Here is a 13,212-nt window from a genome sequence, read left to right as displayed (position 1 = left end):
GTTCCTGACTCATCATATTTCGCAAATAATTTTTAACTCCTTTCAGTACAGAAAAAGAACATTCACCAGAAGCATTTGTGACAGGTATTGTTAAAAATATTTTCAGCATGGTTTCTACATTTGGAAAGGTTGCCTGAAAACCATTATGTACAAGTCTATACAAATCAACTGGTGATCTCGAAGCACAGATCTCATCATTTCGCGATAAATGAATTAAATGTTTCACTTCATTTTCAAAAAGATTTGTGTCTATGTCCTTTTGATAGAATTCACTTAATTTCTTACTATAGTGGCTTTTAGCATTTTCATCCATAATTCTGTCAAAAAACATGCAAAAGAAATTAACAGTTTTCTTTAGAGATTCACCTCCCCTCTGCAATTGCACTATTATTGTGTCACAAATAACACTGAAGGTCTCAACAATGATCTTCTCTTTCACTTTTAAATTGATTTAATTGTCTCTAGTTTCATTGAAAAATAACTTCCTTTTACACTTTTTTTTACACTTCTCATCAGATATATCAGAGAAACTTATATTTTCTGTTAATGTTAGTGCCTCTGCTTCCACTGAGCTATAGTCATTTCGAACTTCCATGACAAAACTTTGAACTGATGCTAACAATTGTACAGCATTCAGTAAATTTGTATCGACCTTTTGCAGAGATTTGCTGATGGCATTAATTCTTTGAAATAAACGGTTCCATAAAAGAGTAAAAACAGCAATATTGTACTTTTCAAACTTATCTGCTAAGGATTTTGCTTCAGTTTTTGCATGCAATTTTTCAGAATTTGATGTGGCTATGTCTAATAAGGTTTTCTTTGTATCATTATAACTCATTTTCAAAGTCAAAACAGCATCTGCATGAGCAGACCACCTGGTGTCACAAACTCTTTTGACTGTCAAATGTTTTTCATTTTCCTGCTCCAACCGTGATTGTAGCACACTCCACCGAAGCATGGAAACCAAAAAAAAAAAAAAAGGCATAAACATTTTGAAAGAAGTCAAAAAAAGGTGTAGCTCCCTCACAAGATTGGGCTGCAATGTCGCAGATTAAATTTAAGGAATGGCTGGAACATGGTATGAATAAAACAGGGGTCTTGCATTGTTCAGTCTTGCCTGTAGAACTGAATATTTTCCTGCTATATTTGCGGCATTATCAAAACTCTGCCCATGACAATTTTTGATGTCCAAACCTAAATTTGCAATGATTTCCAAAATAGTTGTGTCTAGACATTCAGAAATGTGGGATTTTAGTGGGACAAAACAAAGAAATCGCTCTACAACTTCACCATTGCTGGTCACATATCTTTAAATGAATGTTAATTGGTCTACATGACTCACATCTGGTGTTGAATCCACTGTTATGGAATAGTACTTGGCATCCTTTCTTCTTCAGTGAATTGGTTTCTGAGCTGCTCTGCCATTATAGTCATGAATTCATTGTATGTTTGGTGCATTAAAAAGTTGGTCTTTTCTGAGCCACAATACTGATAATTTTTCAAATGTTCTTTGAGAAAACCGTCACATTCACTAAGATATTCAAGGCAGGTTAAAAAATTACCTTTTCAATTTGACAATAATGACTCATCATGTCTTCTTAGAGGTAGCCCCAAAGAAGACAGTTTGACCATGGCAACAACACGTCTCAGCACTTTCCTCCAATAAGAACACTCCTTTTGAAACTGAGCCAATAACACAGAATCAATTATTCCAGATAATTTATACCTTTGAATGAACTTACACAAAGCATTAATATGAGCTTTGGAAATTTCATGATCAGCAATATCTCTTGCAACCTTTCTCCAATTAGTGTACCCATCAATGAATGTTTGTTTTTCTTTACTATGGTCAGGGAATAATTTGCAGACATAATAGTAAACTGCCTTAGTGGTTTCCAAAAAAATCAACCAAATTCTCATTTCTGTCATCCTATTTTTCTTCATCCTCAGAAAATGGGACTCAGGAAGACCTCTAAATTACTTTCGTCCTTCAACCTCATGCTCTTCTCTCACATTTTCCATATCACCTATATTTTTTGGTTTATTTACTAATAAACATTCCATCATATCCAACTAAACAGATTTTGGCCAAAATGCAATGTCTTCAGGGTAGGTTTTTTTCCTCACTTCAATAAAATTATCAATATTTTGTGGTTCCATTGTCACTTCAGAGTCCACTTGTTCAACTTTTGCAGTCGTTGTGGTATCCCCACACCTCGGCAAATGTGATTCAGATGTATTCTCGCCCATACTTTTTGATGAATGTCCACTATTCAATATTTCAAGCTTTTTAAAATAAGATGACAAACTGTCTTTTTGCTTAGCTTTGTCTTGTCTTGCCTTCATTTTTTTGCATTTTTGACTGCCAGTCTAATAGTGTTGCTTCATTATTGCTAAAAAACTGATGTTGATTTTAGGCAGATTAAAAATCTCTGAAAGACATTCACTTCACTTTACTTAGCCATGGGTGGGCTGGGTAGGCCTTGGACCATCCAATTAGGTTTAATGCAGTTAATCCCGCGTTTTTATCAGGCTCTGTAGAAATGGGATTTTGAACCATTATATACTAGTGACAAATCACGGGCATTGTTGCAAAGTGCAGGGGAGGGTGCTTTTGTTCAACTGGATAATTGGTCAAGCAGACAGACTTTGACTGGCAAATGATGATTTCCCCTAGTTGCTGTTATGCTACTGCTGAGACAGCGAAAAAATGGCAAAGCAAATTCTTTGCTAGACTAGTTCAAAAAACCACATTTAGAGAAGTTCGCAGAATAATTTTGCAGAATTCAGAAAGCCTGGACTGCTTCACGACTTGCAATGCTTATTAAGTTCAATCATTTGTTAGATTTGTCGTACATTTCACAGTTTATTTCATGGTAAATCTGCCACTGTCTAGCCCCATTAATTATTACAAAAAATCTATGGCAATCAGGTGTTAAGAGCAAATATTGAAATTTTTATTGCTAAAGTATATTGCTATTTTGAGGCTCTAACCTCTCCTGAAGATAGCAGATTGTTAAGATATTCCAAAAATGCCTCATCTTTTATTTCATTATCCGTGAAAATGAAAGTGATGCCTTTTCCTTCTGCTCCAGCTACTCTATATAGAAGTTTTAGATCATCTGTCAGATTGACAACATTATAGGATCTATGAGGAAAAGAGAAATTACAAATTGCTTAATACACAATAAAGAGCCACTGCAATTTTTCAAATTATATTTAATATATACTTTGTAGAAACAATATGATTATAATATCCACGCACTTGAACTAGGGCAAGATCTAACGTCCCGGGAAGCCATTTGAAAGACTCAGGCTCAATTCAAGAAAGCATTTCAGCATACGCTTAAGAGCATTAATGAATAACTATGGTTTGATGAATCAGGGTCCTTGTGATCAGCCAATGATGCATAAGTGAATCAGAGTGTAAAAATATTTTTTGGTTACTGTTTTTAAAGATAGTGTTTAAAATAAAGATTAAAATAATTATGTTTCCTCAAAAACATGAGCTTCTAGATTTGGAGAGACAAATAACACAATATTGTTTTCATTTCTTACCTGGTTAAAGTTATCTGGAATATTCTGTATCCAGCTATAAAAGAGGCCAATCTTGAAAGACTCTGTTTTCCAGAACCACCAACTCCTACAAGTAAAGCATTTCCACATGCGGTCCGAATTATTCGTGAAATCTATACAGAAAAAAATACAAGTAATCTGTGCTGTATTTAACTAGTTATAGAAGATTAGCAGAGTCAAGTATCTGTTTTATTCCAAATCTCATTTGGGAAAGTACTCTTGAAGTCTCAAAAAACAGCAGAAGGACGTATGTTTTTGTAGAGGATCTTTCCCTTAGAGAAAAATAAGGACCCTTCTTCCAAATAAAGTAATAGTATCTGAAGAGATTCATGAGACATAAGCAAAAGAGCTACATTATAAGAACACAGCATATCTCTTCTAACTCATGAGTCATATGTGGGATTTAAAATAAATATGTTTAGAATTTGAGTTTCAGTCTAGGTTCAAGGTTGAAATTTTCCAAGTTTTGTCTCTTCCTGAGTGGGACTTTAAAAAAAAATGTGCAAAAGACATTTTTAAGTAGCAGAAGAGTGAAAAAACCCACACTTTCCCTTTATTAAAAATGTTTGCAATTTTTTTTCTAAAAACATCCCTTCATTAAGAGGTAGACAAATTAAAATATAGCATGGAAATATCTCTCAATGAAAAGAAGCGCCTTTCAGTGCTCTGGTGAAAACTGGCTTTCCTTTGACCAAGTTATGAGCTTTTAACAATTGCATTCTAACCATATGTGGCAATTCTCCAAAAAGAGCCATATTATTGTAGTTTAATGTACCCACTCTACACAGACCCACATCATATATTACTTGAAAGCTTATATTATGTACATTTAAATGAGGTATAATGTGGAGCTGCCACAAGGTGCCATAAGCCTGTAGGCGAGGAGAAACAATGGTACCCACAATGAGGTGTCTTTTTTTTGCAGTTCCAGAAACACTGCAATATGATCATAACAGTTTGTACTATTTAAGTTAATTTCAACACCTTAATGTGGTGTTTATTGGTCAAAACTAACAAAGGACAATGTATTAAAAGATGTTTATTAGTTTTGCATGGGCAAGTATTTTTTTCAGAAATGATTAAACTGTTTACTATGTGGCAAAAATAGCATATATCAACATTTTGCAATATAGTAACATTAAATATTTTCACATCCCATAGTCTTAATTGTCAAAGTAACTCATATGTGATTACAAAAGTTTTCTATATTTTCAATTGAAATTTGCTCACCAGAGAAGTCTCTCACTTAAGGTTGTGCATCAGTAGCAGTAGATTGCATGCCCATAGTTTGTACTCCATAGTGGATAGAAATATCCATGAATTCCTACTGTAATGCTTCTCCATTTGTAAGCTTTTGTACATACATTGTAGCATCTAGTCTGCCTGATAAAAGGTTTTAATTTGTGACTGCCTACGCATGCAGTACTAGCATTTGAAATATTCTAGAAACTAGCTTTTTAATTCCTTGACACATGCATCGGTCAGTATTAGTTTTAGAGATGATAATTCACAGCTTCATAGTGGGTTTCAATCAAAGTGCTCATTTAAATGTTTTATTATATATATTGGGAAATTCTGGGGAGAAGCCAGATTGCTAGACCTTGTTGAGTCTAATGTCTATGCAGCTTGTACTGCAGATCAAATGCTTTCTGGTAAGCAATTCAACCATGCTCTGTGTGGCTTGACTCCAGCATGTGAAGTCCTGAATGCTCTGAAACTTAATTCATTTGTTAAATGGTGTGAGTAGAAAGACGGTACTCACGTAGTTCCAGTATTTGTCTGAGATGTTTGAGTCTGAAAACAGTGATTCATTACAACATATCATTGAAGAGCTTGATGATGCTGTAATTCAGCATATGCTACCACTGCTGGAGGAATTTCAGGCGTAGGGGTAAGACCAATCTCCCACATTAAAGTTCTGGAATAATTTTCTCCAGGTTATGCAGATACTACTTCTAAATGTCCATCCAGAGTGAGAGTACATCCAGAGCAGAAAGTTGTGGTGGCCACACTGACTGCTGGCCAGCAAGCTACCACCCTACCCCTTGAGACAGTGATTTACCTTCCCTCATGACTTGAATGTTAAGAAATAAAGTTTTGCATCATTCCAAAACATTTCTTTATTAAATCATATCTTCTTCAGGAGGGATTTGTCGGACACAGATATCAAAGGGGGATGGATGGGGGATCATCAAAGGCAAACAACATACAGGAACAGAAATCAGTCCTGCATCTCATTGCAGAAGCTGGTTTTCAAAGCTTCCCTAATGCAAAGCTCTCCACAGTTAGCTCTCAGCGTACTGCTGGCATCTGACTGCTCAAAATTGGCAGCCAGTCTTTCTGCCTCCACAGCCCAATCCTGGGGGAACCTTTCCCCCTTCGCTTCACACACATTATAAGAACACAGCAAGCAGATGTCACAGAAGGGAGATACTTCTCACACATGTCCAGCCTAGTGAGGAGACTCCTCCATCTGCCCTTTAAATGCCCAAAGGCACATTCTACAACCATTCTGCAACTGCTTAACTTCTTATTAAAACACTCCTCATCACTGTCAAGATGACTGGTGTATGGCTTCATTAGCCAAGGGAGCAAGGGGTAAACAGGATCCCCCAGGATCACTATGGGCATTTCCACACCCCCGATGTTAATTTTTTGGTTGGGGAAGAAAGTTCCCACCTGCATCTTAGAGAACAGCCCCGAGTTACGAAATACATGAGCGTCATGCATCTTCCCAGACCACCCCACACAGATGTCAGTGAAATGACCCCTGTGATCCACAAGCCCCTGCAGGACCATGGAAAAGTACCCCTTGTGGTTTATGTACTCGGTCGCTAGGTGTGCAGGTACTAAGATGGGGATGTGCATCCCATCAATGCCCCCCTTGCAGTTTGGGAAGCCCATCGTGGAAAACCCCTCCACTATGTCCTGCACATTTCCCAAAGTCACTAGCCTTCATAGCAGAAGTCTATTTATGGCACTGCACACTTGATTCACGGCTATGCCCACTGTAGATTTACCGACTCCGAATTGATTCCCAACCAAGCGGTAACAGTCGGGGGTTGCTAGTTTCCAGAGAGTGATGGCGACTCTCTTCTCCACCATCATAGCTTGTCTCAAGTGAGTATTTATGTGCTTCAGGGATGGTGCCAGCTCCGAGCACAGTTCCAGGAAAGTTGCCTTTCGCATCCGAAAGTTTTGCAGCCACTGATCATCATCCCACAGCTGCATAACGATGCGGTCCTACCAGTCTGTGCTTGTTTCCCAGCACCAGAACCTGAGCTCCACTGACCACAGATGACGTTACAACCTGCAGCAATCGGGAATTGTTCTGCTCGATGGCATGAAGCAGGGCAGCCTCGGTGGCATCACTGTTGTCTCCGCTTCGCCTTCTTGCTCTATTTCTAAAATAATCGATGATAAACCGTGATGTATTTGTCATGCTCACAATCATAGTGCAGAGTTGAGCTGGCTCCATGTCTCTACAACAATGGCGATCGTAGGGAGTAAACAAACGGCACAAAAATACTTTTCCTGTTTGTTTGGGGGGGGGGGGGGAGCAGCATTGCATCCTGGGAAGAAGACACTCATCCCAACAGCCACCGTGGCTAGTTGCACTGTGGGATAGCTACCCACATTGCACTGCTTTCTAATTCAAATTAAGACTGGTCAGTGTGAACGCAAGAGACCAGCGCAAACACCATAGTGTGTACACTCTGCTGCGATTTCTAAAAATCGCCGGCTGAAAGTCGAATTAAACAAAGTCGACTTCCAGCGGAGTGTAGACATAGTCTCACACACACAATGTGCCACTCTTCCATACTTCTTTACTACATACAGGCCCTGATGGATACCAGTCTACATTCCTGATATGCTAAATCTCCCTGAAGAAGTACACAGTGCCTTTGAATCTGGGGAATTTGCTGTGCATCGAACGCCTGCTTTTTTCAGTGGAATCTGAAGAGACATGAGAACAGAGAAAACTGTCATAAAGACTCAAAAGGCAGTAATGGGATCGTTGGCTTGACAAGAAAGAAGTCTACCCTTGCCAGATGGACACTCACAAGATATGTCCTGAATGAATATGCACACACTGTAAGAGAAAGACAAGGCCTAACAAGAAGCATTGAAGACAAAGTCCACAAATAAATCCTAGCCTCTGCACTGAAGAGGGATGAAAAGCATGTTACAGCTCTTGCCAACCATGTCATCAACAATATGACAAACCCATTTGACCCTGAATCACATCCAGAGGTGCTTATCAACATATCTACTGGTTTGCATGTAACATCAGATGTACAAGAGTCTATACTGAAAATAGGAGATGTTTAAGTACAAGTACAGATATTTGTGCAAGGTACACTTGATTCTGATGGGACTTGTAGCTTCTCCAGACCAGTCAAGAAATCTGGCATCAAAACATTTGCTGACATGGCTAAGAAGACCAAATTTAAGTCTGGCAAGGAAGAGACAATCACAGCAGCTATCAATCCATAAATTGTTTCCCACAGATTCCTATTCGTAGCAAGATATAGAGATGATGTTTCAATGAAAACTGTTCTTAGTCACCCAACAGGTCCTGTGCCTAAGTTCCTCTTCCATACTGATGGAACAGTGAGAACAGACAAAGTTGAATATGGGCATCAGCTGGAAGCTCAAGGTGAAAGAATCCATGAGCTAAGAGCATGCAACAAAGAAACCACAATATACGTCACAGATGACATGGCTGTCACTCAAATGATGGCTGAAGACTAATTCCAAACATTTGATGAATTGGCTGCTGAATACTTGAGGCAGGTCCTAAAAGGATTTGATAAAGATAATTTTGTAATCAAAGTCTTTGAGAGATCTGACAACAATAACTCTGAAAACTGCAGAAAGACAGCATCAGACATCTAAGGTTGGATGCAAGGAATATCAAGAGTTTGGTGAATACCCTGTATCTGAATGGAAAAAGTGGCATACAAAAAGCAGTCATCTGTAAAATTCCTCTGTGAATATATGGTTCAAAATGCACCTGAGAGTCTAGGAGCACACCTAACACAAACACTCCTTCTTGCTAGAGGCTTTTCCAATGGTGAAATAGCGAAGTTTATCACCAGAAGTGGCGTTGAAGAAGTCTAAGACATGTACAGTACTCAACAGGAAGCAGCACCAGAATGCTTCTGTACACCATAAGTGACAATATGTCTCTTGAGTCTCTTGGCATCAAAGGAACCATAGTAATTGGTTACTTGATACATATGTTTTGCTTGCACCTCAATCTAGTCATCAAAAAGTATAAATTATTGGCCAAATCTCCACCGTTTGAGAACAATTGTGAACAGCATATCAAAAGAACATCTTGGTGAACAAATAATTTGGATAACTTTGCATATAGATAAACCAGACATTGGATCACAATAGTAACATCGATGGAAAAATATGGACAATGAACTATTTCTTCTATTCTTCAATGGCCCAATGGCACCTGAGCTTCTAAATGACCTTATTTGTGCCTGTACTAGTTGGAGTTACTGCAAAATCAACTGGGTTTGTAGTAAGGAACAATCTTCCCAGGTCAGAACTGTGTACATGCCAAGACAATGAAGACTGTGGTAACCCACAGATTCTCGACAGAGATCATAATGATGAAAAAGATGGTGATGATGTTGACTAGAAATGTCACCAGCACTCTTACATTTCATTGATATCTGTATAAATTATAATTAGATTTTGCTTAACCTTTTAGATTGCTGTGATGCTTTGAAGTCACAAATAAATCCAATTGTATGTCTTGAAATAATACACAAAATCATTAAACAAACAAAAACAAATGCAAATATTTCAAAGTGGTCATTTTTAACATGTTGATTGTATCACTGTTTATTCCCGTTTGTATGTAATAGCACTCCTTGACAGCTCCATATCACACGTTATCTTAAAGAAGACATAATAAGCTTTCATGTATGATGTGCATGTGTGTAGAGAGGATACATTAAGTGAACCAAATCGGTGGCATCTGCCGTTCACCAAATATGTATAACTTTTTCCAGAGGGTTTTTGGTTAAGCTGATAAAATTGACATCAATGGAGCCAGGCCAATTTATATCAATTGAGAATCTGGCCTAAAATGTTTATGTGGTATTGTGCACAGTAAATCATTAAAAATACATTCATATTATGGAAAAAGTAGAGAGGAGGACAGCATGGTGCACTGAAGTCAATGAAGCTCCCTGCTGCTGGAACCTTTTCCTACTGCAGGGAAAGACTCCTGCAGTGTGGAGCTGCCAGCAGCTTTCCAGGCAGTGGGAAAAGGCTTTGGTGTGCTCCACTGCTAAGTCTTTCCCCACTGCTTCCCCCTGCTAGAGCCTTTCACTGACATGGGTCGCTACACACCATAATGTGGATGCTGCCTGCTTTTCATTGCAGCATGTAACTATACATACCCTACATGGCGCTGCCAGACATATCCAGTGGAGACATTGCATAAGAGTGCCTTTTTGCAGTTTAGCTTAAGCCGAAGTGGTATGCTTAGTGCAGAATAATAGTGTATACATTGGCAGTTAGTGTGGAAGAGCTACTGTGGTTTAAATTCACACTCTAGCTTATTTCATAATAGTTTCTCCATGTAGACAGCCCTAAAGCTTTGCAGTTTTTACTGTTGTCAAACAATGAAACCATCAACAATGAAACCATCACTCACTATTATTGTATAATACATCTGCCTTCAATGCTTCCTTTAATACAGTTATTTGATATATATTGTCTTCTTAATATCTCTCAGATGCATAATTTTACATTTATTTAAAAGGGATTTCATATTCCATTCTTTACTGATTTCTTTATACTGTTCAAATCCTTCTGTATTTTCCTCATATCATTCTTTATATTAACACCTACCTCTGTATTGTCTTTGCATGGTAATTTTTGAGATTATGCATCTTGCTCCATCCACTATATAACCTATGCAAATTGAAAAAGACTGTTCCCTATATCAAGACTTTTGAACGCCACTCACTGCTTCCTTCTAAGAGCATTTAGTTTAATGCACATCTACCCTTTATACCCTACCTGACAATTCCAAATTCAGATGATCAGTTTAGTACTATTCATGTGACTCATGAGATCTAGTCATCTAAATTAAATGTATTGTTAAATGTTGTAAAAACAAAACCTTAACAAGATGTGTCATTGCATCTTTAAAAAACACCAAATCGAGAAATGATCCCCTAATAGATTCATTGTATTGTCTCTGGTACATTTGTAATTTTTCACACAGAAATTCAAAGCTCGGGATCTGAAAGAGAGAGAAAATAAAGAAAGAAAAATAATAATTTTAATAGATAAGTCCTAGAATATTAGTGTAACTACAAAAATAAAAACACTTATCTTAATAAAATTATGTAGAAAAACTTTTTGGCAAACTCCTTTACTGAATTACTTACCAGTAACTGGAGATCAATGAATTTGCTGTATCCATAGACTCTCTTTTAGAATTGTGTCTCATTATGTAGCCAGGAACTGTTTACAGAACTAAAATAGGCTTGCATGCTCCGACATGGTACATAAACTGCATCTTTACAAGAAATCCTGCTCTCAGCTTCTGCTTTTTTCACCTGTTCTCATATCTGGAGCACTGGTGTTCTTATTAGTTTCTTCAGGATGTGTTTGCTTGTGACTTATTTATATTGGGATAGATTCACAGCTGTTCTGAATTTACATTTTGCACTACTGAGGAAAGGAAGATGAAAAGGTGACCCAAACGCCACTTTTTCAGCTCTCCTGATTCTTGGACAAGCTGTGGGTTGAAACAGTTCTGTTATTCACAGAGCTGAAGAAGACTACCCATCCTTGGGGAGGAGTCTCTGGAGTGGTCTCAGCTTATGTGGATGAATGCAGAGACCTCAACAACTCATCCAGACTCTCAACCTCCCGTTCTGGCAGACTGATGGCTGGAAATAATGGCAAACATGAACTTGGAACAATCATGGCAGTATTCCCCATTTGTGGCTTCTGAGAGGATCTCATTATAGATGAAATAACTCTTAACCTTTGGCTTGCTCCATTTGAGCTGCTTCACCATGATGGGGGAGGGAGAACAGATGGAGAAAAAAAACTTGTCAGGGGATCTTATTTAAAGAACAAAGCCCCAAAAATGTTGGCCCCTAAAGGAGAACAGAGAGTAGGGGAAAAGAAAAACAGGGTTACTTACCAGTAACTGTTGTTCTTCGAGATGTCTTGCTCATATCCATTCCAATATAGATGAGTGCGCACCCCATGCACTGGTTCCCGGAACATTTTTGCCCTTAGCAAGCCCCGGAGGGCTGGCTCAAGCACCCCCTGGAGTGCCGCGCTCATGCCGCGGTATATCAGGTGCCACCGGCCATGAGAGCCCCCAGTCCCTTCTTTCTGCCGACTCCGACAGCGGGGACGGAGGGCAAGAGTGGAATGGATATGAGCAACACATCTCGAACAACAACAGTTACTGGTAAGTAATCCTGTTTTCTACTTTGAGTGATTGCTCATATCCATTCCAATATAGGTGATTAAATAGCCATACCTTGGAGGTGGGTAGGAGTCAGTGTCGAGCTACTCTCATCAATACGGCCCTGCAGAAGGCCGCATCCTCTCTCGCCTGCTGCACGATGGCATAGTGGGACATGAAGGTGTGGATCGACGACCAGGTCGCTGCCATGCAGATGTCCTGCAGGGGCACTCTTTCCAGGAAGGCCACCAATGAGGCCTGGGCTCTGGTTGAGTGTGCTGACACAGCTACTGGGAGCGACACCTTCGCCTGCTTTTAGCAGGTCCTGATGCAGGCGGAGATGAGCTGGGTGGAGACAGGTGAGCCCTTCATCCGCTCTGCCACTGCCATGAACATCTGTGTCGACTTCTGGAACGGCCGCGTCCACTCGATGTAGTAGGCCAGGGCTAGTCTCACATCCAGCGAGTGCCATCTCCGCTCCTCCTCAGAACCATGCGGTTTAGGAAAGAACACAAGGAGGAAGATATCCTGGTTATAATGAAACTGGGACACCACCTTAGGCAGGAAAACCGGGTGGGGCGTCAGCCGCACCTTGTCTTTATAAAAGACGTGGGCATGTAGCCATGGGCTCGAAGGGGGCCCCCGTCAGACCAGCAAGGACCAGGTTCAAATCCCAGGGAGGCACCGGGCCATGGACCTGCGGATACAGCCTCTCCACCCCCTTGAGGAACCTAACTGACATGGGGTGCGAGAATAGTGACCTTCTTTCCATCGGCTGGTGGAAGGCCGAGATGGCCGCCAGGTGCACCTTCAGGGAGGCCAGTGCTAGACCCTGCAGCTTCAGATGGAGCAGGTACTCCAAGATCACCTATATGGGCGAACAGCTCGGTGGGATACCCCAGGACTCCGCCCAACAGGTAAAGCGCTTCCACTTGGCCCGGTATACCACCTGAGTGGAAGGTTTTCTGCTACCCAGCAGAACCTGTTGGACCTGCACCTAGCAGGCTCTCTCTCCCTCCGTCAGCCACAGAGTCTCCATGCTGTCAGGTGGAGGAAGTCCAGGTCTGGGTGCAGCAGTTGACCCTGGTCCTGGGAGAGCAGGTTGTAACGCCTCGGGAGCGGCATCAGCGTGGCAATAGACAGGTCCAGCAACATGCTGAAACAATGCT

The 13,212-nt window shown here is 40.0% G+C and overlaps 1 protein-coding gene across 1 annotated transcript in view; it reads right to left on the bottom strand.

The window, feature by feature from the left end:
* Window positions 1–13,212, bottom strand: part of DNAH8 (dynein axonemal heavy chain 8) — a 563,218-nt gene that overhangs the window by 104,762 nt on the left and 445,244 nt on the right. Inside the window, exons 61-63 of the mRNA XM_067565373.1 lie at window positions 10,733–10,855; window positions 3,559–3,689; window positions 2,995–3,148 (exon numbers count right to left, since the gene is read on the bottom strand). Of these exons, the coding sequence (XP_067421474.1) occupies window positions 2,995–3,148; window positions 3,559–3,689; window positions 10,733–10,855 (408 nt within the window). The remainder of the gene's footprint in view (window positions 1–2,994; window positions 3,149–3,558; window positions 3,690–10,732; window positions 10,856–13,212) is intronic.

Source organism: Emydura macquarii, unplaced genomic scaffold, assembly GCF_026122565.2.
Source record: "Emydura macquarii macquarii isolate MOO-44397 ecotype Brisbane River unplaced genomic scaffold, CSIRO-AGI_Emac_v2 contig_2676, whole genome shotgun sequence".
Lineage (NCBI taxonomy): Eukaryota > Metazoa > Chordata > Testudines > Chelidae > Emydura > Emydura macquarii.
Note: the sequence above shows the minus strand (reverse complement) of the source record. Positions and strands in the feature narration are given on the sequence as shown.